At 56.6% G+C, this 25,542-nt stretch overlaps 1 protein-coding gene across 7 annotated transcripts; it reads left to right on the forward strand.

Annotated features, from left to right (window-relative positions):
• The first annotated feature begins 226 nt into the window (after nucleotides 1-226).
• CAPN15 (calpain 15) lies at nucleotides 227-24,549 on the forward strand. 7 transcript variants are annotated; one of them, XM_011376759.2, is made up of 13 exons: nucleotides 227-523; nucleotides 8,390-8,670; nucleotides 17,313-18,756; nucleotides 19,707-19,915; nucleotides 19,996-20,179; nucleotides 20,253-20,476; nucleotides 21,260-21,385; nucleotides 21,467-21,619; nucleotides 22,041-22,202; nucleotides 22,352-22,584; nucleotides 22,705-22,832; nucleotides 22,922-23,100; nucleotides 23,167-24,549. In XM_011376759.2, exons 2-13 carry the CDS (start codon nucleotides 8,489-8,491, stop codon nucleotides 23,342-23,344), a joined length of 3,402 nt encoding a protein of 1,133 aa, XP_011375061.1. In that variant the 5' UTR covers nucleotides 227-523; nucleotides 8,390-8,488; the 3' UTR covers nucleotides 23,345-24,549. The 7 variants fall into 7 exon arrangements, with proteins under 7 accessions (XP_011375061.1, XP_023377193.1, XP_023377194.1 ...); XM_023521425.1 differs by lacking the exon at nucleotides 8,390-8,670 and adding an exon at nucleotides 4,430-4,617 and having other exon boundaries at nucleotides 22,352-22,832; XM_023521426.1 differs by lacking the exon at nucleotides 8,390-8,670 and adding an exon at nucleotides 4,474-4,617 and having other exon boundaries at nucleotides 22,352-22,832.
• Nucleotides 24,550-25,542: the final 993 nt, after the last annotated feature.

Below are 25,542 nucleotides of genomic sequence, written 5' to 3' on the forward strand. Positions count from 1 at the left end.
GTGCATCCCTTCGCCACTCCGCGCCAAATCCGGCACGCAGTGATCCCCGGGCCCGAAGCCCTGCCATCTCTAGTAGCGCTAGCGCGTGGGGCGGCCCGGGAAGTCGGCCAACCCCTGGAGGGCGCCAATCGGGGCTGTTGTTGTCGGCCATCCGGAGTACTACAATTCCCAGGTTGCCTCGCGTGCCAGGCACCGCCCGGAGCTTTCGTCCTATCGGCGCCGCGCGGCTCTGTGGGAGCGGTAGTCCGGACGCACGATTCACAGCGCCGCGTGCGCCCCGGGCTCGCCGTAGCCGCGGGGCCCCGGCCGGGCGCTACGCTACGGAGGCGACGTAGAGCGGGCGCTGGACGCCAACTGGGTTCAGCCGGGTCTGGGCGTTCGGCGGCTCCGCCACTTAGCGCGGAAGGCCAGCGGGGCAGCGCGGCGGGTGGCAGAAGTTGTGGGTCGGCCGGCAGGGGCGAGCGGGCCGGAGGCCGCGCCGCCAAGGCCGCAGGGACGGAGGAAGCGCTGCCGGGTTGCGGAGGTGAGTCCCTCTGGCCGAGCTGGGGCCGGGACGCGGCCTAGACCCTCGCCGGAGCCCAGGCCTGGCAGGCGCCTCTCAGTGTCAGGGCTGCTGGCCTCAGAGCCAAGATCAGCTCCTGGGCATTGGCCAGAGCCAGGGATGCGCTGGGGGCGCTGCTTGGAGAGGGGAGCCAGTGGGGACCTGGGTCATCTGAGTCACTGGGAGACTAGCCCCAGAGTGCTACGGACAGTGGAGGCGTCCTCAGCCCCTCCCTGCCCTTGAGTGCCCTTATCTCACAGGCAGCATCCTGGTTTTGGCTGCATTAGGGGATGTGTCCTGTCGTGCCCTCACCCTCTCCACCGAGGGACTCTGGGCACTGCCTGGGGGCGGTCCCATGGAATGAGGGAAGCGCAGGCGTGCCCTGTGTGCCCACTGGCCACCCCACACTTCCTCTTCTATGTTCCTCTCCGGGCTGGTTCTGAAGCGACACTGGGAAGTTACAGAGGGTGGCTCCTGAGAATATTTGCCAGGCTGCTGGGCGAACCGGCTCTTCCTGTTGGCTGCGAAAGGGGCCCTTCTGGTCCTGACCAGTGAACCATTGCTGTGTGGTCAAGTGGCGGTGGCGGGGTGGCTCTCGGGGAACCCTGAATGCACAGGAGTTTATGACCAGACTGCAAGCAACAGGATCCCTGTAAGACCAGGCCTGAGAGTCTGGGGTCCTACAACTCACAGCCATGACATCCTGTGGGGAAAACTGGGGCTCACCTTGGTGCTGAGTAGGGTCTGTGTTCCTCCCAGGGGCCCCTACTTTGGGGATCCCTGGGCCTCTTCTGCCCAGGTCTGGAGAGCTGTGTGAGTCACAGGTGTGGAGAGATTGTTTTTCGCCTCCAGAGTCTGTAGGGTAATTCCATCCTTCTACTTCTGAGTGACTTTCTCAAATACAAAGAGACGAAGATAGTGTTTCCTGGCCTAAGTTGCAGAGAGCCCCAAACGGACAGGGGTACCTGGAGACCCTGGAGCTCTGCCCTTCAGCCTGGCTGGTACTGTTGCAGGAAGGGGTTCTTACAGGAAGTCAGTGCAGCTTGGCCTTGGGGGTGGGCTCATCTTCCTCTCAGATTGTTTTGCTCCCAGAAGGGGCACTCTTCTTCTCCCACTTCTGCATCTGAAAATCTCTGGAGCTGCTTTTCCTGAGCAGACAAGCTGATGAGAGCCAGATTTAAGCCCTGCTGGGCCCAAGGCTTAGTGGCTACATGGCTTTAGGCAGGGACCTATGAACTTAGATATTGTGTCTGCTCTGAGCACCCAAGACCTGGAGGGGTTTCTGGGCTCAGCTAGCTACTCCTTCACTCCCCTGTTACCTGGACTGCCCAGCACTTCTTCCTTTTCTATCCTCTGGTTCTGCCCTGTGCCCCATTACTTGGCACCCGTGTGAATGTCTCAAAGTAGAAATGTGATCTTGTCTCTACCAGATCTTTCCTGCCAATCCCCTCAGTGTGGATACAGCTTCTCCCCCTTCCTGCTAAGAATGCCCGGGAGGTATGTGTTGAGCTCTGGTGTCGCCCCTGATGACAGTATTGAACTTGAGAACTAGAAACTGAAATCCTGAGAATGTCTCTCTCTCTCTCTCTGACAGTACTGTGTGGAAAACATAATTTCCTATTTCACGATGCACAACTGAGGTGGTTTACAGCTCCAAAGACACATGAGGACACACAGTGACCCCATTCCCCTCCTTGGAGCATCCTCCAGCCATCTCATGTGTGCCTTTGACTTTGAGAGGTCCATCTCCTCTCCTCCCATCCCAGAGAGCAGGTGCTTTGGAAAGTAGAGTGAATTCAGCCTATCGACTGCTGGTCATTCACTGTGACCAAGGTCAGTAGGCACTCTGAGTGGGCCAAGGACATGAGAGTGGATCTGCACAGTGAGGAACTCCAAACTCTGTGCTAAAGCAGACAGCTGGAACCTTCAGGGACAAAGTACTTGGTCATACAGAGAAGTCCAGAAACGCCAAGCGTGACCACCTTGTAGTGTGTTCAGGCAGCAGCTCCGAGTAGATGGGCAAGGAGGATTTGGGGCAGGTGTGTTTCTTCCCAAGTTTGCTGACAGGAAGTGGTAGTTACACTTTTGGAGCCCTCAGCATTTATCCTTGGATCTGGCTTCTTAGGGGGTGTTTATAATTTCAGCAGAACCTTCTCAGTTCTCTCAGAGAGGTCAGCAGTGACATTTGCTGTTGCAGGTGCAGACTTTGTAGGCAGGGGGTGGCTAGCCTCAGTGTTTACCTGAGAGTGACAGTAAGCAAGTGGGGGAGATCGCAGCGAGGAATGGGGTCACTGTGTGTCCTCTTGCGTCTTTGGAGCTGTACACTACCCCAGTTGGGTCCTTGTACTGCACCTAGGAAGGACGGGAGAGATACGCGTGTGCAAAGCCACCCATCCTGCAGCAGTGGTTGGAGGTTGGAGTGGCCGGGTGGTGCCAGGACCTGGGGTTGAGGCAAATCTCAATAGCTGCCTGGCTGCTTACTCAGAGCCCTGCCCCACTGGGGCACCTTTTTTTGGCAGCCCCTGCTGTAGGCAGAGCCGGACTAAGGGAGACTCTGTCCACTGGGGCCCTGAGATCTCGAACAGCCCTACCTGCCACCCTGGCTGGCCCAGGGATAGTCAAGGACTTAGACCAAGCAGTGAGGAGCTGGCTGCTTCCCTGGAGCCTCCACCTTTGAGTGAGAGACAGATGCAGCTTCCAAAGGAATGTCGTCCCCAGGCCACCTCCCATGGGAATGTTCTCAGGGAGACCAAGGGCCATTCCTTATCCAGGCCCATGTGTGTGGAAGTGGGAAGGCCCTTTGAGTGGCCCTGGCCTAGGGGTGGGACGTAGCCCGGCACAAGAGCCACAGATGGCTGGTCACCACTGTTTTCCAATGGACTCTGGCCCGAGCCAGTAAGCCTAGGGGCTGGATCTGTTCCAGGGCCAGAGTCCAGAACTTTCCAGGAGAGGGGACATGTCTTCTGGGTAGATGTGCTGTTGGCAAACCCACTCTGTGGCTGACCCAGTTGCAATCACAAAGGGAACTCAAGTATCTCCACTATGGGGACGAGTACCTTCCCAAGTGCTGTAGGACCAGTTGTGGAGCAGTATGGCTGGAATGAGATATGAGCGCCCTCTCTCTCTTCAGGGATGCCTCGGCCTCTCCTTAGAACCTTTGATTCTCAGAACCCTCCTGAGACCTGTTTCCCAGACCCTGTCTTGACAAAGCCCGGTTCTCATCGCCTTGCAGGCCACACTGTGCGTCTGAGGCCTGGGGCCCTGTTCCTCTCATTCTGGGGCACACTGCAGGGCAGGCACATCTTGCTGGGCTCTGCTGTACCTTTGGTTTCCCCCAGATGGAACACCCCCACCCCCACCCCCGTCCCTGATAGTCAGTCCCCTAACTTGGTGCTCTGCTATCCTCCCACCTCAAGGGGGCGAGACAGTGCGCTGTTGATGTTGCTGAGCTGTTGACCCTTTGAGGGAGGGGAACGAAGGGATGGCTGCAGGAGAAGGCTGTCCTGCCAGTTCTGGGGGCTGCGAGGTTGAAATCTGGGCCCTCCCCGGGGTGGGGTCCCAGCCTGGATTCTGGTAGGGCAGGGGCAGCTTCCTTCACTCAGGCAGGAGCTTCACATCCTCTGTGTTTCTGCCTTGTTGGCAGCCCTCCTCAGGCCATGGGAGACTAACTGGCTTCATGTCTGGTGGGCGCGATTCCGGAGTACGGTGGGTGGCCTATCTGAGTTGCTGCAGATGGTGATGGACCATTATTACGGCATGGGGTGATGGATCTTGATAAGTTTTAATAGGACTTGTGCCCCACCAGCTAATGTGGAGAGCATGGACTCACAGGGCGCCCCAGGAGTTCAAGCTGGGACAACAGCATAAACACCCACTCCCTCCCCATAGGGACTTGAATGTGGCCTATGCCTTTCTCTCCATGGCCTCCACAGCTGCAGGCTTCTGGCTCACAGGCAGGTGTCTGCTCACCCCCAGCCCTGAGCAACTCACCTGCCACCCACAGAGAAGTGCCCCCTTCCTGCCTCACAGATGCCGAGGTCTCAGCGCCCACCCTCAGAGGGGCAGTGGGAGAGCAGGTGAGCTGGGGTGAGGGGTGGTGGGCTGTCACAGCTTGCCATGACTAAGGCAGGTGCATCCCATGCAGGGGTCTTGTGGAGAGGGTCATCCTCATCTGGCCCTTCATGCACTTGTCACTCTGGGTGGGATGGTCCCCTGCTGTCCTCTCAGAGTGCCATGCTGGGCACACGCCTCACACCAGGACTGGGGGACAGCCCAATCAGCCCCTATGGATTAACACCCTGTTCTCTGAAGGCGGCAGCAGCCCCACTTCTGTGCTTCTGAGGGGAGATCTAGGCCACTGCCCCATTTAAATCTAGGGCAGCAGTTCCCGAGTGAGGGCAGAAGGAACCAGTGGGGGCTTTGGGGCTGTGGGGTAGCTGCTCATTCTGAGGTGCTGGTCTCAGAGCCTTACCCATTTGCACAATCTAGTGGGCTGGTTCTGCCATTGTCTGCTCTGGCTTCTGCCTGGAGGTGTTTTATACATTATGCTCTTCTTAAGACACAGCAGCCAAAGAGTGAGCCCCCTACAGGCAGGGTCCCTGCATGTTGCCATATCCAGTGCCTAAAACAGGGCCTGGGACACAGCAGGGCCCTGAAGGGCATTTGCTGAATGAATTGACCTAGACTCTTGCCGGGGTGGCAGATCTCTCCACACTCTCATCTGGGGTGAGAGGAGGAGCAGGCTCTGCAGAAGAGTGCTGCACAAGGCTTGTCACCTGGGATTGGGGTCAGCTCTGCCTTGTAAGAGGCCCTTACCTGGGGTTTTATCTCAAAGAACAGAGCCTGAGCAGCAGGATTTGTAAAAGCTCCTATCCCTGGTTATTCTGACGTGAAACCAGGATGGGAGCTGTGGATTGACTCACCCTGACCTGGCAGAGCTTCCCACACAACCCCATGCAGGTGGGACCCTTGGTTAGCTCGGGCAACAGAGCCATGCTGTGCTTTGTGGCCTGGCTGCGTGCCTTGCCCAACCAGGGCGCTCCCTTGTAGAGTTTTACTCCCAGGGGCTTGTGCCCACCCCCAGTGGGCCAAGACAAGGTATAGGGGTTTGGGGGTGCTGTCATCCCCAGAAATCTCCAGAGAGGCCTTTCTGGGGCTGGCTGTTCTCTGGGAGGTGTGTCCTTCCAGGCTGCCCTGCTCTATGTCCCTTCTCTTGGAGCCCCCAGGAGAGGCCTGGCCACTACCACGTAGCCCACCCTTCAATGGGCTTCCCACCCTCTCCAGATGGGATCGATAGGGTCAGAGTTTCCTGAAGGCGTGTTGGGGGGCTGGCCCTACTCAGGTGCCACATGCTCTGCCAGCATGCAGAAGTGGGGGGCCAGCACATACCCCAAGTGTCTGTGATGAGTCTGAGCACTTACTGTCCTGTGGCTAAGGGCCTGTTAAGGACATTGGTGAAGAGAAGATGGGTCCTCATGGGAGCTTGCACTTCAGGCAGCACATCCAACCTGTGTGGGACTTAGCTGCTCCTTCCTCCAGGCAGAGCCAGCCCCTGTGGCCCCACACATTGCCCTGGGAGGCCTGGAGCCATGTCGTCACTCTGTATTAGGGTTGGCTTTCCCTTTGGCTCTACATACATCAGATGTGTGTGGTGGCGTCACCTGACCTGCTTGCATATGGCATTGTCCACCCTGCCTCCATCCCTGGTTTGGGGGTTCTTGGGCAAGGCTTCCCCCCATGCAGCCCTCTGCTCTCCTGGTAGACACAGGCAAAGCTCTTTATCACAAACAGACCATCTTGGATTCAAGTCATGAGCAGTTCTGCTTCATGGGCACCTCCACTGGCCATGACTCCAACTTAAGCCCTCACCTGTTCTCACCTGCTCCTCCCCTCCCTGCCATTCACCTGCTCAATATTTGGCTGCAAAAGGGAGTGTCAGCAACACTTGGGCCCTTTTCCCATGAGGGGCTCCTGTGTGGAGTTGGGTTCAGGGGCCCGTTCTATCTGTTCTGTTGTCTGACTTGTAATCGGGAGAGGCAGGTGTCCTGAGTGACCCAGGTTGATGTGGAACTGACTGCTGGTGGATGTGCTCTGTGCTCTGAGCACCCACATCTGTTTTACATAGCCCCTCTGTTTTGCATGCTTGCATGCTGCCCAGTATGGAAGTCACCAACACATGTGGTTGCTGACTCCAGAGCATAGCTCGTCTACACAGAAGTGAGTGTGAACCACAGTTGAGTCCAAAGACTTCAACCCGAGATGGTGTCATGCAGCTCCCACATGGTTTCACCGGTCTCATATTGATATAGTGATGTTTTAGGTGTGTTGGGTTATATGAGGGACATCATCGAGATTCCCGTAACCTCTCTATTGTACCTTTCTTATGTGGCTGTTCAAGGATTGACCCCTGTGGCTCACTTGATGCTCCTGCTGGACAGTGTTGCTGGTGGCCAGAGCTGGCAGACGTTTCTTCAAGGGCCAGGTGGAGACACTGTCAGCTTTGTAGGCCACAGGGACTCTGCCCCACTGCTCAGCCACAGGGACTCTGCCCCACTGGTCATGCTCTGTGGCAGAGGCCTGAGTGGCAGGTGACTTGTGGGGACACCAGGCCAGTAAGGGCTGGTGCTGCTATCCACATCCCACCCATGTCTCTGTCCCTCAGAGAAAAGGCGTCCCAGTGAATGTTATCGCTACGGGGCAGGGGTCCCTCCCATGTCCCATTGTGCTTGACCTCTGCTGGCCTCCAGAGCCGTGTATGCTGTTAGTAACTCTCAGGTGTGGCCTGCCTGTACTGCAAGGATGCATCCTCCAGCCCTGGCCCCTGTTGTCAATGTACCTGTTTGGGAACTGGGAGAAGGGTGACAGTGGACCCAGGGTGGGAGCTGTGCTGCTAGTCACCTGCACAGCTGGAAAGCCAAGCAGACGCCCACCTTGGCCCAGAGCCCAGCCAGGTGGGCGAGGGGAGGAAGTGCAGGCATCTTCCCTAACCTGACTGGGACTTGCCACATTTGAAATGAGACGTGCTGTCTCCATCTCAGGGTGGATGCCTTTGGGCTGTATTTCATTCCTCCCCTCAGCCCGTGGGAGTCAGAGGCCTCTCCTGGAGCACAGATGGTCCCCCACTGGAGTCTGAGCCAGCCTCCCAGGTCCCTCCTATATCACCCATCTCCTCTTGGGCCCCTGAAGTTTCTCTGGATCGAGGAGGCTCTCCCTCAGGAGGGCTTCAGAGGGCTATGTGGGTAGACAGCACTGTGTGGGTCTTTGCCTGGCTGCGTGGTAGCACTCTGTCCTCCTGGAGGCTGTCCTGCAGGGCTGCACCACTGTGTTCACTTCCCTTGTTTTTCTTTCTCCTTCGGTTAAGTATACCCTGAACCTTCTACAATAAAGCCAAATCACGTCATTTCTCTTCTCACTGAGGATAAAACTCTCTTTGAAGATCAGCAGCTGGTGATACCACCATCCCTCTCCTGTGGACAGTTGATGGGTTGATATGCGTTTTCAGGAGCGGCGAAGGGGGCTCTGGTGATGGGGCAGGGGTGGGTACCTGCAGCCCAGCTCCTGGCCCCGGTGTGTCCCATCTTGGGGGTACAGCTCTGTTGACATCTGGCCCTTGGTCCTGTGGGGGCCTCTGCTATAGAGGTACCTGGGGTGGGCACTGCAGACTGCCTGCTGCTGGGTCAGTCGTAGACCCCATGTCCCTGCTTAGTGGCTGTCGCCTTCCCGCTTCAAGGCCACTCACACTGGGGGACGCTCCCAGAGCTCCTGGGGCTTTGTTCCTGTGAATCATGCTGTTTCTTCTCTTTCTCTTTATTCTCTCTGTGTTTATTTTTGTTGTGTGACTTTGACCAGCCCAGCTGCCCTGTATCCTGTGTGGGTGCTCACCTCCCTCCATGCTCCAGCCGCGTGTGACCAGGCCCGGCTCTCAGCTTGGCCTCCGTCGAGGGGGCCATGGGGAGCTCCGCCTCCTCGCTGGCCACCGAGACCGAGTCGGACCATGGCTTCCCTGGGGGGCCGCCCTACCCGGGACCCCCGGCAACGGCCGGCTGGTGTAGGAGCGGCCCCGGGGGGCCTCTCTGGGGCGGTGCCCTGGTCACCCGGCAGCACCAGCCCCTACGCCCCCGAGCCCGAAGGTAAGAAAGATGGGGGGGTCCTCAGGGGGTGGGAATGCTACTCTGTCAAGATGCCCCTTCTTTGGCAGAGGGGCTTGCAGAGAAGTGGGGTCCCTATTCCTTAGGGTCCTCTGGCAGCCCATTTTCCCCCGCTGGCACAAGACCTGAGAGGCTCTGGGATTGCTCCACGCTTAGCAGAAAAGGTCTGGAAGGCCGGCCCTCTCCCCCCAGCTGGACAGTGTGAATCTTGGCCTGCTGGTCAGAGACAGTTGGGGCGGGATGTATAGCCTGCCTCTGGGCATAGGGTGTTCAGTCTGGTGCTTGGAAGCTGTTTCTGGAACTTTTTGTTGAGTGAGAGGAAAACCTGTCAACCCCAGGCCCAGGTGGCACTGGCATGTGCTGAGAATGCTGGCTTGTTTCCCACAGAATTTTAGGGACACGGTCCAGGCCTCTTATCTGTGTGTGGCACTCCTGCTCTGATGTTGCTGCCTACAGGGGAACAGTGGGGGCTGTGGGGCCACAGGGGCATATCTTCATATGCCAGGTCCCTCAAACTATGGCCAGTCTCTGCCTAGACTGCCTGTTGGATCACCTGGAGAGCCTCCCCTCAGTGGTGCCATGGTGACTGGTGTGGAGGCAGGTCAGACCCCAATGTCCCACCCTGGCACTGATGCCCCTGCCTTTACCCAGTCCCATGATCTTGCCAGAGGGAGGGGTGCCTGGTGCTCAGCAGACACTCGGGTTTCCTCGGACCTTGGAGCAGAGGCAGTGGTAGCTCCCACTCTCCGTGGGTACCCAGGCCTAGGTTCAGTGGGAAACAGATGCTGTCCTCCCTCTCTCAAAGGTGCGTCCTGGATTCCCCACTAGGCAGGCAGCACGCTGCGGGGGCATGCGCATGTGTTAGACTTTGAACCTTGACTCACACTATCAAGCCAAGTGCCTGGTGACTCAGCTCGCCCTTTCTCATTCTCCTGGTTCCCACCAGGCCTCTCTCCTGGGCATGCGGGAGTGGGGCCAGCCTCCTGGGATGGCATTGGAGCTGAGGCCTGAGTCCCTGGCAGAGGAAGAACTTGGGAGGGTTCTGGAGGAAGTAACACATCCAGCCAAGTGAGAGTCTCAGAGGTCTTATTAGTTACCCTAGCAGGCAGGATTCAAGGGCTTGAGGTCTAGAGGGATGTGCCAGGTGGCCAGATGGTGGCAGAGACCAGTGAGAGGCAGGAGTGAGATGTCGGGACTTATTAGAGAATTTCCTCTGTTCCCCCTTGTTACTGTATCAGTGGGACGTTAGTGATCATCTCTGTATCTCTGCTTTATTGAGATATAACTTTACTATCAAATCCACCCCTCACAAGTGTGCAACTCAGTGATTTTAGTCTGTTACAGTTATGCAACCATGACTACAATCCAATTTTTCAGCATCTGCACGCCCCCAAAAGATCCTGCCCATTTGCAGTCCCTCCCTATCCCCAGACAACCACCCAGTTTCGTGTCTATAGATTTGCCTTTTCTAGAAATTTCACATAAGTGGAATCACATAATAGGTGTTCTTCTGTATCTAGGGTCTTTCACCGAGTGTAATGTTTTCAGGGTCCATCCATGTACAACCTGTGTCAGTGCTTCATTGTTTTTATGGCTGAATACTATTCTATTGTCTGGATGGACCACATTTACTTATCCATTCCTCAGTCAGTGGACATCTTGGGGTGTTTCCACTTGGTTTTTGTGAAGCATGCTGCTGTGAACATTTGTGTACAAGTTTTTAGGTAGATATATATTTTTATTTATCTTGGGTAGGTATCTAGAATGAAATTTCTGAAGTTTATTGCAAGTTTATATTTAACTTTCCAAGAAACTGCTAGACTGTTTTCCCAAGTGGCTGCACCATTTTGCATTCCCACTAACAATGCGGGGAAGGGCTTTAGTTTTTCCACGTCCTGGACACTTTTATCATCTGCGGTTTTGATTCTGGCTGGGTGTGAGGTGCTGTCTCATGGTGGTTTGAGTTGCATTTCTGTAATGGTTGGTGCTATTGAGCATCTGTTCAGGTTTCCATTTATTCTTTTACTTAGGATAAATTGCTAGGAGTGGAATTACTGGGTCCCAGGGAGGGAGGCTGGACCCTAGGTTGAACAGCAGCAGAACTGTGAACCCTGCTGAGTTTGCCAGGCAGCTCGCTCCAAGGCCCTTCTGGTGTGCTGAGGGGCGTGTGCATGTTAGACTTTGGATCTTGACTCATACACACTGTCAAACCAAGTGCCTGATGACTCTGCTCCCCCTTTCTCATTCTCCTGGCTCCCTCCAGGCCCCTGTTCTAGGCTGATACATCCAGGCAGCTCCTTCCACAGCCGCTGCAGTCGGGCCCAGACCTCAAGGTGGTTACTGTCTGCCACTGGGAGCAGTGGGCAGAGGCAGATCAGGAAGAAATGGTGCTAATGACCTTGAGGAATTCACAGGCACCCAAATGAGAGATGAGAAAGAACAGCAGGGGTCGGGGAGCTTGGTGGACAGATGGCAGGAAGGGGGCAGAAAGGCAGGTGGCCCACCACGGTGCCCCTGCGAATTGCTCCTGACAGGACTGTCTCCCCCCATGCACACCTGGACACAAAGACACACATGTATACGCACATGTGCAGCCGTCCACCAGTCTGGGGTGTCAGCCAGGTATGTGCATGGGAGAGACCGCTCCCCGCTCTGACAGGGGCATCAGGGACTGGAAAGGCACATGCAGAAGCCAGCAGTATGTCAGCCCCTTCCACTATATCAGCACGCTGCCTTACAGTGATGAAGCTGAGAGAACTGGCGGTGGCCTTGTCTCCTGTAACCCACTGCCAGGCTGGAGACGGGAACTGTGACGCCCCAGGAGCTATTCACCTTAATAAGCTATTGTTGTGAGCATCAGCCACCTACAAACTCTATGCTTTCCCTGAGGACACAAACGAAGAAAACCTAAGCCTAGCTGAGGGTGACCTCCAAGGGAAGTGCCTGGTATACTTTGGAACCAGCAAGGGAACCCAGGGTCCAGGGTCAGGCTGCCACAGCCAGGCAGGTTGTCCAGACTTCCTGGCATGGAGCCCAGCCTCAGGTCCGGTGGCTTGACCCAGGCCCTCGTGTGTGGCACCACTTATTACTCTCAGCTTTCCTGGGGAGGAAAAAGGCTTTCTCTCAAGATGGGGCTGTGCCTCCATGTTTCTGCAAACACGTGTCCTGGGCACTGGGGGGACTTTAGTGTGAGCCCCCAAGAGCAACTCCATAACCCCACTTTTGAATTAGAACTGAGTGTCAGCAGCTCAGATAATGAGGGTAGAGCAGGTATTTGGTGTTGGATTTTTCTGAATGGTTGTCTCACTTTTGACTTGGCCTTCCTGTTGTAAGGAGTAACTCAGGTCATTTTTCATGAGCATCCAGTTTTCTCCCAGATGTGATTGTTTGTGTCCTGGAGCATGGGTGACTTGGCCTCTGAGCTAGTGTCCTGGAACTTAGGAGCGTTTTCTGTTGAGGGTCTGGTTTGACTCTGGGTTCCCAACTGTCTTACTCCCAGGCTTTGCTTGGTGGTCTGGCCTCACCTTCAGATGCTCTAGGGATTTTAGGTCTTTGGGCCTTGCTGAGCTTTCAGCCCTCCTGGGCCCCGAGGCATGTCAGGGTGGCCACTGAGGGTGGCCCTGGAGTTTCAGAGACCAGAGCAGCTGCTCCCCTGCTCAGAGGTCCTCTGTTCACCTGTCACTGACCTCTGAGCCACTTCCTCTCATTGCCCAGTGATGCTGAGATACAGGCCTTGGGGGTTGGTGAGGGAGAGCTGTGCCAGCCCCATGGCTGTGCCACCACCACCATCCCTAGAGCCTCCTTCCAGCCAGAGGGGCACTGCTTCCATCAGGCTCTACCTCTGTTTCCCTAGGCTTAAATTTGATTTTTTGGCACTGCTTTTATTTAAGCCTTTCTGAATTCCAGACAGAAACTTCCTGACTTGCCTTGTTCATGAGGATGGCTGTGAAACCTGCCCTGTTGCTGGATGCTGGCCAGGACCAGCAGACACCGTGCTTCATGTGTAGCCGGCCCAGGGACTGGCCAGCTGGCAGGTTACTTGAGTGAACAGGGCTTGGGCTCCCCGCTCACCCCCACTGCAGCATTTGTAAGACTCTCCTTGCTCAGTGCACTTGGGACCACCAGGGATCTGAAGCCTAGGGCAGCTATGTCCTAGGAGGGCCCTGGGCCCACCTTTCCTGCTGGGCAGGAGCCTGAGTTTTCTCTCCGGAGATCTCTCAGGAGCATGTGGTCTATGAAGGGTCAGACCGGGCCAGCTGAGGTGCACAGGGCAAGTGATCATCCCTTGAGTCCAGGGCTGGGGTGAAGGCTGCCTAAGACCCTACTTGTGGGCACACATGGAGGGCGTTCACATGCCATGCCTCACACCTTGACCATGGCCCTTCTCCTCTAATGAGGAAGGGGGCAGGGGCAGGGGTACAGTTCCTGGTCACATCCAGGCAGATTTCTTAGGCTTTACATAACACAGGAGCTAAGGCTAAAGCTGGCCTAGGCCCACTCTGTTGGCTCTGGGCACCCACCTGCTCACCCCAGAGCCCAACCACACAGGCGGACCAGGAAGGCAGCTTCACAGAGTTTGCTCTTAGCTCTGGGAAACAGTTATGTTGCCCAGGGGAGATTTTTTTGTTTGGTTTATTTTTGAAGAGGCAAGTTTTCTTTTTTCCTGAACCAAAAGGGTTCAGTGTGAACATAACATTAGAAGCACAAGCTTCATGCTTTGTAAAAAAAAAACAATTGATTTTTCTGCTGGTAGAGCAGCGGTGTAGGAGACTGTGTGTTGTGGTGCGCAACACCCCCTCATAGCCATCTTATTTAGAGGAGCCATCCAGGAACATCCCGCTCGCCCTGCTATGGGCCTGACTACCTTTCTTGTACACCTGGGAGGAGCAGAGGCCCAGCCTTAAATGAGGCAGGCAGGCCAGGTGCCCAAGAACCCACCCAGCAAAGGGGGCTCCAGGCAGCCTGCAGGGGAGGCTGTGAAGGGAGAACCCTGGGAGGGTGGAAGGTAAGTGCCTTGCACTGCTCTGTACAACCAGTAGGGTCCTGGGAGCCAAGTGCAGGTTTCCTGGCTCCCACCTCCTTGGCCAGTCCTTCAGCCCTTCCCACCCTGCCCTCCATGTGCCCACCCCACTGCCATGCCTCAGGCCTGGCAGCTTTCAGAGTACCATGTCCTCTGGCCACACCTGGCATGTGGTGCAAAGCTCTCCCTGTGGGCCCTGCTCCAGTGATTGGCCCCTGGTGCTGCCCCACCTCAGGACAGGGCCTGAGGGTCTGCCATGTCCCTGAGACACAGACCCATCCTAGCAACAGCCCACCTGCCCCTCAGTGCACAGCCAGAGACCTTCTGGGATAGAAGCTCCAGGTGGGGTGGAGCCCACCCTGAGTGTTGCCAGCCTTGCAGCTACAGACAGGTGTCCTTCCCCCGGCCAGTCTCCATCCATCCCAAGAGGGCAATGTCCTCCTGCACAGAGGATCTCCCATGTCTGGGTGTGGGTAACACTTTGGGACAGGCTGCTCCAGACAGGCTGGTGTTAGCAGTGGACCTGCCCCTTCTCCCACCTTCTTTGACCTTGGGTATTCCCCACCATCACCTCCACCCTGCTCTTCCCAGGCTGGGTGTCCTGCCCCCTTCACTACCCCGTGGGCTTGTTGTGGCCCCGCTGTGGCCCCCACCACCTTGGGACGCACACTATGAGAAGAGCAGGGTTTGCATGTTGCTTCAGGACGTGGAACTGTGTCCTTGAGCCTCTGCCAGGCAGAACTGAGCCTGCAGTGGTCTGGGTGGACAGTGGGCAGATGAGTGGAGAGTGCTTGGCCTCCTCAGAGTTTAGGCTGTGCCTAGGCACTGGGCTGTCATGTCTCTTTGGAGAAATGTCAGGAGGGACTGCTGAGTTGCAGGTGGGTCACCACCCATGCCCTGCCCCCGAGAAGCTACTGTTATGGCTGGAATTGATCAGTCTGAGAGCCTTAGCATGGGGGAAAAAAGGCTTCCTGGGTGAGCCCGTGTCCTCTGCTAGACAGGAGTGTCCTCAGTGAATGGCCACAAGCACTGCTGGGTTACTTTTCATGTTCAGATAACCTATAGCCCTCAGCACATGTCAAAATTGACCTCTGCCCAGGGAGTTCCCTGGAAACTCCAGAAGCAGAGAGCCAGTTGGGTCCCACAGCCCTGAATTAGGGGTGACCCCACCCATGGTGTGAAGAGGATCGTTCATGCCCTTGCCCTCCCCTCATGTACTCAGACCTTTTTTTAGGTGAAATTCGCATAACAGTTTAGTGGTATTTCGTACTTTCACAATGCGCATCCATCACCTCTACCTTGTTCCAAAACATTTCATCACCCCAGAAGAAAACCCCATGCCCATTGTACAGTTGCTCCCCAGCCCCTGGAACTACCAGTCTTCCTTCTGCTTCTATAGATTTGCATGTGCTGGACGTTTCATATAAATGGAATCCTAGATCTTGCAGTCTTTTGTGTCTGGCTTCTTTCAGTTAGCATGTTTTCAAGGTTCATCCATATTGTAGCCTGTGTCAGAATTTTTTGTGTGTGACTTATCCATGTATTTGTTAATGGACATTTGGGTTCTTTCCACCTCTGGCTATTGTGAATAGATCTGCAATGAACATGTATGTGTGTGTATTTGTTAGAATACCAATTCTCAGTTCTTTGAGGTAGATACTTAGGGGTGAAACTGCTGGGTTGTGAGGTAGGATTATTTAACTTTTTGAAGAGCTTTTTTGACCGTTTTACAAAGCAGCTATACTACTTAGCATTCCCACCAGCAATGTAGGTGAGGGCTCTAATTTCTCCACAATTTTGCCAATACTTGTCATCGTCTTCAGTTTTGATTCTGGCCATTCCAGTGGGTGTGAAGCAATACCTCCAGACAGTTTTGATTTGCATTTCCCTGATAACTAGTGATGAATATCTTTTCCTGTGCTTATTGGCCATTTGTGTATCTTCTTTGGAGAAATGCCTGTTCAACTCCTTTGTCCCCCTTCCCCCGTATGTGTGTGTATATATGTGTGTGTATATTATGCAGCAATAGAATCTTTGCCCCTTTTTAAAACGGATTTTTTTTCTTTTGTTTAGTTATATGTAAGAGTTCTTTATTCTGGATACAAGACAGTTATAAGATATACAGTTTGCAAATATTTTCTCCTATTCTGCAGGTTGTCTTCACTTTTTTGATGTCCTTTGAAGCAAAAGTTATTAATTTTGGTGGAAGTCCAGTTTTTTTCCATTTGCTCGTGCTTTTGGTGTCATATCAAATAATCCGTTGCCAGATTCAAAGTCATGAAAATTTACCTATGTTTTCTTCTTCTAAGAGTTCTGTAGTTTTTGTTCCTACATTTAGGTCATTGATCTATTTCCAGTTAATTTTTGAATATGATTTGATATAAGGGCCCAACTTCATCCTTTAGTGTTTATATTCAGTTGTCCCAGCAACATTTGTTAAAAAGACTGTCCTTTCCTCATTGAATGGTCTTGGCACCCTTGTCAAAAATTATTTGACCACAGGTATGAGGGTTTATTTCTAGACTCTCCATTCTATGCCATTGGTTATGTAGACCATATGTAGACATCTAGTCTGCCTTGACCTTCTGCCTGTCTTTCAAGATTGTTTTGGCTACTGGGGTGAGGAGGCTTGCAATTTGATATAAATTTTAGAATCAGTTTTTTCTATTCCTGAAAAAAAAAAAAAAAGGCCATGAGGATTTTGATAGGGATTGCACTGAATCTATAAATCACTTTGGGTAGTATTGGTATTGTCATCATAACTATATTAAGTCTTCTAATCCTTGCACACAAGATGTTTTTCCATTTGTTTAGGTCTTTAATTTCTTTCAGAACTTTTTGTAGTTTTCAGAGTACAAGTCTTTCATCTTCTTATTTAAATTTATTCCTAGGTATTATTTGGATGCTATCGTAAGTGGTATTGTTTTCTTCCTTTTTGGATTGTTCATTACCGGCACAGAAATGCTTTTGTGTGTTGGTCTCTACAACTTTGCTGAATTCATTTATTAGCTCTAGTAGGTTTTTTGTAGATTCTTGGGATTTTGTATGTATAAGATTATGTTATCTGCAAATGGAAGTAGTTTTACTTCTTCTTTTTCAGTTGGATACCTTTTATCTCTTTTTCCTGCCTAATTGCTTTGACTAGAACTCCAGCACAATGTTGACTAGCAGTGCTGAATTCCTGATCTGGAAGGAAAGCGTTCAGTCTTTCACCCCTGGTTATGATGTTCACTGTGGGTGTTTTGTAGATGCCCTTTATCCTGTCAAGGAAGTTCACTCACACTCTTTCCTGAGACTGATCAACGACTGCCTCTACACCAAGGCCCCGTGGCCACTAAGATGGTGTGGCTCAACCTTATCCCTCTGTCCCCACAGGTCCACCCCTCTAGAAGGGGTCTGAGGAGAGCTGTGGGGATCCCTCAGAGGCCTTGGGAGTGTCTCTCACTCCTTACAGTCCTCAAGCTTCTTATAGGCTGCCCTCTTGAGCCTGACATCTATCACAGCCCAGAAGAGCACAGATCCCTCTGGCTCGACCCCCTCATCCCAGGTGGAGACTTGGGTCCCCTTCCTGTGGGCCTGCACTGATTGGGGCCATTCCTTGCAGCCACACACACTCGCCTGGGTCCATGGCCGCCGTTGGGGAGTGGTCCTGCGCACGCTGCACATTCCTGAACCCGGCCGGCCAGCGCCAGTGCTCCATCTGTGAGGCCCCCCGGCACAAGCCTGACCTCGACCAGATCCTGCGGCTCAGTGTTGAAGAGCAGAAATGGCCCTGCGCCCGATGCACATTCCGGAACTTCCTAGGCAAGGAGGCCTGCGAGGTGTGTGGCTTTGCCCCGGAACCCGTGCCTGGCACCTCCCTGCTGCCAGTCATCAATGGGGTCCTACCCAAGCCACCCACCATCCTGGTAGAGCCCAAGAGCAGCTGCAAGGAGGAGGCGGGTCCAGTGCGGACAGAGGGACTAGTGGCCATGGAGCTGGCTGGGGGTCAGCCAGAGGAGAAGGAGGAGGGGGCAACAGAACCCAGGAGCGGCTGGGCCTGCCCGCGCTGCACACTGCACAATACACCTATGGCCAGCTCCTGCTCTGCCTGCGGGGGACCCCGAAAACTCTCACTACCTAGGATCCCTCCCGAGGCCCTGGTGGTCCCTGAAGTTGTGGCGCCTGCTGGCTTCCATGTCACACCTGCCCCACCCCAGCCTGGGGAAGGTGCCGAGGCCGACCCTCCCTCTGCCAACGACCAGGAGCTTCCCCGGATGCTGCCCTTTAGCCCCTTCTCGCCCACCCTGCAAAACAACCCCGTGCCTCGCAGCCGCCGTGAGGTACCCCCGCAGCTGCAGCCACTGGTGCCTGAGGCCACCCAGCCCACTGGCTCCAAGGGGCCCCCCCAGGGCCCAGGACGTACTGCAACAGGAGCCTCCCGCTTAGCAGAGCTGCTTTCAGGAAAACGACTGAGCGCTCTGGAGGAGGAGGTGGCTGAGGGCAGCCCTGGGTTGCGCCGGTGCAGCTCTTGCTCCACACCGAGCCCCACAAGCCTGTGTGAAGCCTGTGGTGCCATGCCAGGCACCGATGTCATTGACCTGGCAGGTGACATTGTGCGCTACACGCCAGCCAGCCCCTCTAGCCCCGACTTCAGCACCTGGTCATGTGCCAAGTGCACGCTCAAGAACCCCACAGTGGCCCCCAGGTGCACAGCGTGCGGCTGCTCCAAGCTGCATGGCTTCCAGGAGCACAGCGAGTCCATTGCCCGCTGTCCTGACTGCAGCACTGACAAGCCTGGCCTCTGCACGGCCCACAAGGCCTGCCGCCTCTTTCCTGAGGCACCTTCTGAGCGGCCAGGCCAGTGGGCCTGCCCTGCCTGCACTCTGCTCAACACACCCCGGGCTAAGCACTGTGCCGCCTGCCACACACCCCAGCTCCTAGTGGCCCAGCGCCGAGGAGTCGCACCCCTGAGGCGCAGGGAGAGTATGCATGTGGAGAAGCGGCGGCAGACGGACGAGGGTGAGGCCAAAGCTCTCTGGGAGAACATCGTGGCCTTCTGCCGGGAGGTGAGTCCCCTTGAGACAGTGGTCTGTACTCTAGGGCTGGTGCTCCCCTCCCCATGGGCCGCTCGTTCTTTTCCTAGCCCCAGATCCACGCCTCCCTCTGTATCTTTTGTCCTTCCCTACTGTCCTTTCTCCAGCCTGGGAGAGGGAGGACCCTGCAGCAAGAGCTCTTCCCTGAGCTCTGAGCATTGGCCCAGCCCTGAGCTTGGGTTGGGCCACCAAGTTGCCCCTCACCTGTGAGTGGCTGGCCCCCACTGCCTGCATCGTGCCTCTTTTTTCTCTGTGCCCACAAGGGTTCAAGAACCCATAGTCTGTGTTCCTGATCCCTTTCAGGTATGATTTCACATACATGTTGAAGGCACAAAGAGATGGGGACACAGGTAGAGGCTTCGTGTCAACAGGCAAGCCCAGTGCTTCCTCTAGTCATGGAGACCCTACCAAAACTCAGAGTTGGGACACCCCCTCATACTCTTCTGCCCTCCATCACTGCCAGCAGCCCACCCTGTCACCCCATTCAGAGTCTCATGTCCTGGCTTCCCTGTCCCAGCCAGGTCCCCCCACCGCTCTTCCTGGGCCTTTGGTGTGGTGGGCCATGGGCTGGACAGGGAAGCCACCAAAGTTCCCTGCACCCCATACCCACCACCCCTGTGGCCTCCAGGCTGGGGGCTGCGCCATATCCCTGGGGCATACGTACCTCCCACTGACCTATCACTGGCCTATAGTGTCCTGGTTGGCTGTGGTTTCCCAGGCTCACACGGGGGTGTGGGTCACATAAGGCCCCAACTGAGTCCTCCACATGGGTCAGGGCGGCTGCACACATGCCTACCCCATTTTTTCTGTGGCTCAGGCAGCATTTTCAGGGTGCTGTCCTGAGTTTCCTGGCAGAGTGAGGTTCATCCTAGGCCCGGGGCCAACCAGCTCAGCCTGAGTGTGTGTGGCTGTGGTTTCTGCAGAACAGCGTGAACTTTGTAGATGACAGCTTCCCCCCTGGGCCTGAGTCTGTGGGCTTCCCTGTGGGTGACAGCGTCCAGCAACGTGTGAGACAGTGGCTACGGCCCCACGAGATCAATTGCTCAGTCTTCAGGGACCACAGCACCTCGTGGTCCGTGTTTCACACTCTCCGGCCCTCAGACATCCTACAGGGACTGCTGGGGAACTGCTGGTGAGTTTGGGGCACCCACTCGGGCTGGGCAGTAGGATGATCCACTTGTGCTCACTGGTGAGGCCCCCGACTCTGCACAGGTTCCTGAGTGCTCTGGCGGTGTTGGCCGAACGGCCTGACCTGGTTGAGCGGGTGATGGTCACTCGCAGCCTGTGTGAGGAGGGTGCCTACCAAGTGCGGCTCTGCAAGGATGGCACATGGACAACGGTGCTGGTGGATGACATGCTGCCCTGCGATGAGGCCGGCTTCCTCCTCTTCTCGCAGGTGGTGGGGTAGACAGGCAGGGTTGGGGGGGGCAGGCCTTGGCAGGCCTCTTGACTCCAGCCTCTTCCTACAGGCCCAGCGGAAGCAGCTGTGGGTGGCCCTCATCGAGAAGGCGCTGGCCAAGCTTCACGGCTCCTACTTTGCCCTCCAGGCAGGGCGTGCCATCGAAGGCCTGGCCACACTCACCGGCGCCCCCTGTGAGAGCCTGGCGCTGCAGGTCAGCTCCACTAACCCCCGCGAGGAACCCGTTGACACTGACCTCATCTGGGCCAAAATGCTGAGTTCTAAGGAGGCTGGGTAAGAGGGGCGGGTGCTGCGGCGGTCAGCGGTTTGGGAGGAGAGGCAAGGCGAGGGGACGGCCAGCCCGGGGCCTGGAGTGGTGGGAGAAGCAGGGGCAAGTGCCCTCTGACCCACACCCTCGGTTTCACAAGATGTTTCCAGTAGAGGATGACCATAGTTAGGCCTGGCTGACAGTACTGTCACCTCCCACTGCCAGCTGCTCAGTAGGCAGTCCCACCTGCTCAGACCAGGGGAACAGGCAAGGTGTTGCCCATCAGCCCACACCTGAATGTGCCTGTAATGACCATCGCACCTGCTTGTAGCAAGCAATGGAGCAAGCCCCACAGAGGCACCTGGTAGGAGTGAGCTGCCTTCTGAGACCTGGCACATACTGGTCAGCAGGTCTGTAAAGAGGATTCAGAACCCTAGGCCTGGAAGAGATGGCTCAGTGCTGAGATGCCCTGATCTCATCTGATACTGGGCAGTATTGCTTCCCCATCTCCTTGGGAGGCCAAGGCCCTGAGCTGACAGGACCCAGGCCTGCCTGACCCCCAGCCCAAGCCCTTTGAGCTCTTCGGCCATGGTATGAGAGGCAAGCCCACACTTCCTGAGTCCCATGAGTCTCTTCTGGGTCCCCAAGATATGTATTCCCCCACAGGCAGGGAGGACCCCCACCCCCGGGGCCAACAGAGGTGAGTTAGGCCCACTGAGTGAGGCCCCTGGTAATTAAGGGGCTCCCAATAACCAAGGCCCCTTGGTCAGCAAGCCTCCCCAATGAGCAAGTCCACTCTGCCTACACAGGTTCCTCATGGGTGCCTCTTGTGGCGGGGGCAACATGAAAGTAGACGATGCTACCTACGAGAGCCTGGGCCTGCGTCCCCGCCACGCCTACTCCGTCCTGGATGTCCGCGATGTCCAGGGCTCCAGGTAGGGGCTGGGCCAGCCATGGGCAGCCAGGGCATGTGGATGTGTGGTGGAAGCTGTAGCCTTCAGCCCCATGGTCCACAGGCTCCTGCGTCTCCGGAACCCATGGGGCCGCTTTTCCTGGAACGGCAGCTGGTCGGATGAGTGGCCACACTGGCCAAGTCACCTGCGTGGCGAGCTCATGCCACATGGCAGCAGTGAGGGTGTCTTCTGGATGGAGTACAGTGACTTCATCAGGTACCTGGACTCTTCGGGCAGTGGGAGTCCAGTGTCTACCCTATGGCCACCCTGTGCTCCAGCCACTCTTATCTTCACCCACCTCACTTGTCTCTGCACCCCTTTGCCCTAACCCACAGCATGTCCTAGCCTGTCCCTGTGTCGACCTAGGGCCTGGGGGGAGTGGTGATTGTAGGGTTCTGCCTCCAAGGCTCTGGGTCATCCTTGGGGCCTGGAGCCCTCTGGTGGTGTCTTTATGCAATAGCTAGCACCAGGGCTTCTGGAACATTGGCCCTAAGAGATGCCCAAGGCACAGAGGAGCAGGGAGTGGGGAGGGTATGGGGGCTGTGGGAGGTGTCTTGACTCCTGGTGGGGTTGGCCCCGCTGGGTGTCCAGAGCTGGGGCTGGGGCTGCTCAGTGGGGCTGTCCTCTCGCTGCCCAGGTACTTCGACTCTGTGGACATCTGCAAGGTGCACTCCGACTGGCAGGAGGTACGGGTGCAGGGCTGTTTCCCCAGCTCGGCCAGTGGGCCCGTGGGGGTGACAGCGCTTACTGTGCTGGAGCGAGCATCGCTGGAGTTCGCCCTCTTCCAGGAGGGCAGCAGGTGGGCGGGGCTGGAGCCCTGTGCGGGTGTGTGGGCGGAGCCAGAGCTGGGAATTCAGAGGTAGGGTGGGTGAAGCTGGAATGCTGGAGGGGGTGGGGCCCGCAGATGGTAGGTGCTGTTGGTAACCCCTTCCACGGGTTTGACTACAGGCGTGCAGACTCGGCAGACAGCCACCTCCTAGATCTGTGTGTCCTGGTGTTCCGGGCCTCCTTTGGCAGCGGTGGCCGCCTGAGCCTGGGCCGCCTGCTGGCCCACAGCAAGCGTGCCGTCAAGAAGTTTGTCAACTGTGATGTGATGCTGGAGCCCGGCGAATATGCTGTGGTGTGCTGTGCCTTCAACCACTGGAGCCCCACTGCACCGGGGCCCCCGGCCGCCCCTCAGGGTAACGCCGCCCACCCCCACCCTGACCCCGGACCCTCCCCACCACAGCGCCCCAGGCCCCCCTCACTCACAACCCCCACAGCCTCCAGCCCCTCCATGGGAGTTCCACGCTGCTCCCCAGAGCCGCCTGGCCATGTGCTGGCTGTGTACAGCTCAAGGCTGGTCATGGTGGAGCCTGTAGAGGCCCAGCCCACCACGCTGGCTGACGCCATCATCCTGCTCACGGAGAGTCGGGGAGAGAGGCATGAGGTGAGGTGGGCAGGGAGGGGGATGGAGATGGGGATGGGGATGGACAGGGAAGAGGAGGCCCTGCCCAGCCCACACCACTGTCTGTCCAGGGTCGCGAGGGCATGACCTGCTACTACCTGACTCACGGCTGGGCAGGGCTCATCGTGGTCGTAGAGAACCGGCACCCCAAGTCCTACCTGCATGTGCAGTGTGACTGCTCTGACAGCTTCAATGTGGTATCCACTCGAGGCAGCCTGCGCACCCAGGACAGTGTGCCACCCCTGCACAGGTGGGCACCACTCCCGCCCCCCTGACCCCCCAGCCTCCACTGGCCCTCACCGGCCCCCTCCCCCAGGCAGGTCCTCGTGATCCTGTCCCAGCTCGAGGGCAACGCTGGCTTTTCCATCACCCACCGCCTGGCACACCGCAAGGCAGCCCAGGCCTTCCTCAGCGACTGGACAGCCTCCAGGGGCACCCACAGCCCCCCACTCACGCCGGAGGTCGCTGGCCTGCATGGGCCCCGGCCGTTGTGACCACTTCGCCCTTGCCTGCCCGCCCCCCTCCCCCAACATGCACTTTAAGAGGGAGACCCCAACAGAGGACGCTTGAACCAGAATCTCAGGACCCTGCCCAGGGAGCCACCAGCCATGGGGCACAGCTTCCCCTGGGCCTTCTTCCATGCCCCTCCCTCTTGTCCAGGGCCTCCCAGCCGCCAAGCAGAATACTTTGAATCCATTTCTAGCGTGAGGGATCTGTGCATCAGCCCCTATGAGTGGTTTGCCTCGAGGTTGAGTTCAGGTGAGCCAGGGCTGAGATGAGGCCGCCCCTTCCCCATGGGCCTGGGGCCTCCAGCCTGTGTGAGGCAGCCAAGAGCTCCATTCACAAAACCAAGTCTGGGTAGGTCAGAGGCTAGGACCCTAAGGTGAGCAGGGACTATCCCCTCTGTGAGGCACGAAGTCAGGAGACTTCTCTCCCCAGCTTGCCCTCAGAGCCCATCTTCACACACTCCCACCTCCACAAGGCAAGCAGGGGTCCCAGGAGTCCCAGCATTGTGTCCCAGGAGGCAGGTACCTGGTGACCATGGGCTCAGGACCAGGGTTGGGGAGGGCCCCAGCTGCCCCTCTGGCAATACTATGCAATTCCTGGAGTAGTCTCCAGGATCGAAGCCATGCCCTGGGGGCTGCTGGTCAGGAGCTACTATTTGGTGAGGTGGTTTGTCCTCAGCACCACCTGACCGCTGCCAGGAGGACCAAGGTCCAACAGAAATCCTTGGCCAGCCCTGTCCAGGCACACGTGGGGTTTCCCTCCTAGCCCCTCCTCTGCCTCAGAAGCCCAGGGAGCTGGACTGCCTCCCGGCCATCCTTCCCCATGGCTGCTTGAAGTCCTGCATCTGCCTGTGAACATCTGAGGCTAGCTTTCAGGGGCCTGCCTGGCCTCACTGCCCTGCAGCCCCAGGCAGCTGGCAGCCCTACCCACCGCCTCTCACTTCCTGTGGGGTTTGCAGGGGTTTTTACACCTGGAGAAACACCGGGACGCACTACACTCCCTTTAGGGCCTCCTTTATATTTTCTCCTTTTACTCTGAGCTGTGAATATTTTTAACCCTGTACATATGGCCAGCTCTTCTGATGCAGAGACTATTTTATCAGTCGGTCCCCAGCCCTGTAGAATGATTCTCCATGGGTGTTTCCAGACTCAGGCTCTGATGGACCAAATGAAAATGTTTTGTTTTGTAATGACGCCTTGTCTGCCTGTCACTCTTCCCAGGGGTCCCAGACCCCTTGTCTCCCTTTCACGTGCAGAGTCGTGCTGAGGGGCACCCAGGCTGGTGACAACACCTCAATGGGAGTGGCTCGCTGGTACCGGAGGTCAGCCTCGCAATGAGCCTTTAGGGGTGCCCTGCTCACTGACTGCCTGAATCCCAGGAAGGACTGGATGTCCAGGCGGGACAGAGGTTTGGGCCAGATCCTGCGGTTGTTGGCAGGCTGGTCCCCACACAGCCTCAGCCCCAGGCAGACAGAAGGACAGTACATATGCAAGACTTTTCCCTGTGAGAGATCTGTCTAGGAGCGCCTGTCTGAGTTTATCAGTCATCAGGCGGGAGCAGATGGAGCAAGGAGGCCACACCACAAGAAAAGTTTCCTTATCCTCTCCTGCAGGGGACAGCCTGCTCCTGCTTGACCCTAGTGGCCCCATGTTCCCTCTAGTTTGTTCTGGGAGACACTATCCCCATGGCAGCTGAGGCCAGGCACGTGGAGCAGTTCACCCACCTGGGCTGTGGTTTGCAGTCTCAGTCGAGGAAAGAGGCTTCAGGGCCACCCTCCCTGAACAAGTAGGGGGCTGGGGTGCAGAGGCTGGCACTCAGCAGGTGTAAGAGCCCTGTCACAGGCCAGCCTATCGAATGTGAAAGCAATTAAAGCCACCAGCAGTGTTCGCTCCAGGCGGGCCTCGGGCAGCGGGGGAGCTGCCACAACACATCTCACCTCGGCGCCCGAAGATGCCCGCCCTGCTGCACCGCGGCTGCGCCAGCCATGCCAGACCCTCTCCCGTGGGGTGGGGGCCAGGACACGTCCACCCTCAAGTCCTCACAGAGCTAGCTCCATCACCCCTGAGGTATCCCAGACAGCCTGGACTTGTATTCCAGTGGGTGCCCATTGTCCTTGTGGCAGGCCAGGCAGGCATATCCACAGTGGGGCAGGAGGCTGCATGCCCATCCTCTTGGCCAGTCTGGA

This window comes from Pteropus vampyrus, unplaced genomic scaffold (genome assembly GCF_000151845.1).
Source record: "Pteropus vampyrus isolate Shadow unplaced genomic scaffold, Pvam_2.0 Scaffold303, whole genome shotgun sequence".
Lineage (NCBI taxonomy): Eukaryota > Metazoa > Chordata > Mammalia > Chiroptera > Pteropodidae > Pteropus > Pteropus vampyrus.

Coding starts and splice junctions, on each gene's coding strand:
- CAPN15 (XM_023521423.1), top strand. CDS start 8,489: ATGGGGAGCTCCGCCTCCTCGCTGGCCACCGAGACCGAGTCGGACCAT. Junction 20,180..20,252: donor GCTTCCTCCTCTTCTCGCAG/GTGGTGGGGTAG, acceptor CTCTTCCTACAG/GCCCAGCGGAAGCAGCTGTG. Junction 23,101..23,166: donor AGTGTGCCACCCCTGCACAG/GTGGGCACCACT, acceptor CCCCTCCCCCAG/GCAGGTCCTCGTGATCCTGT.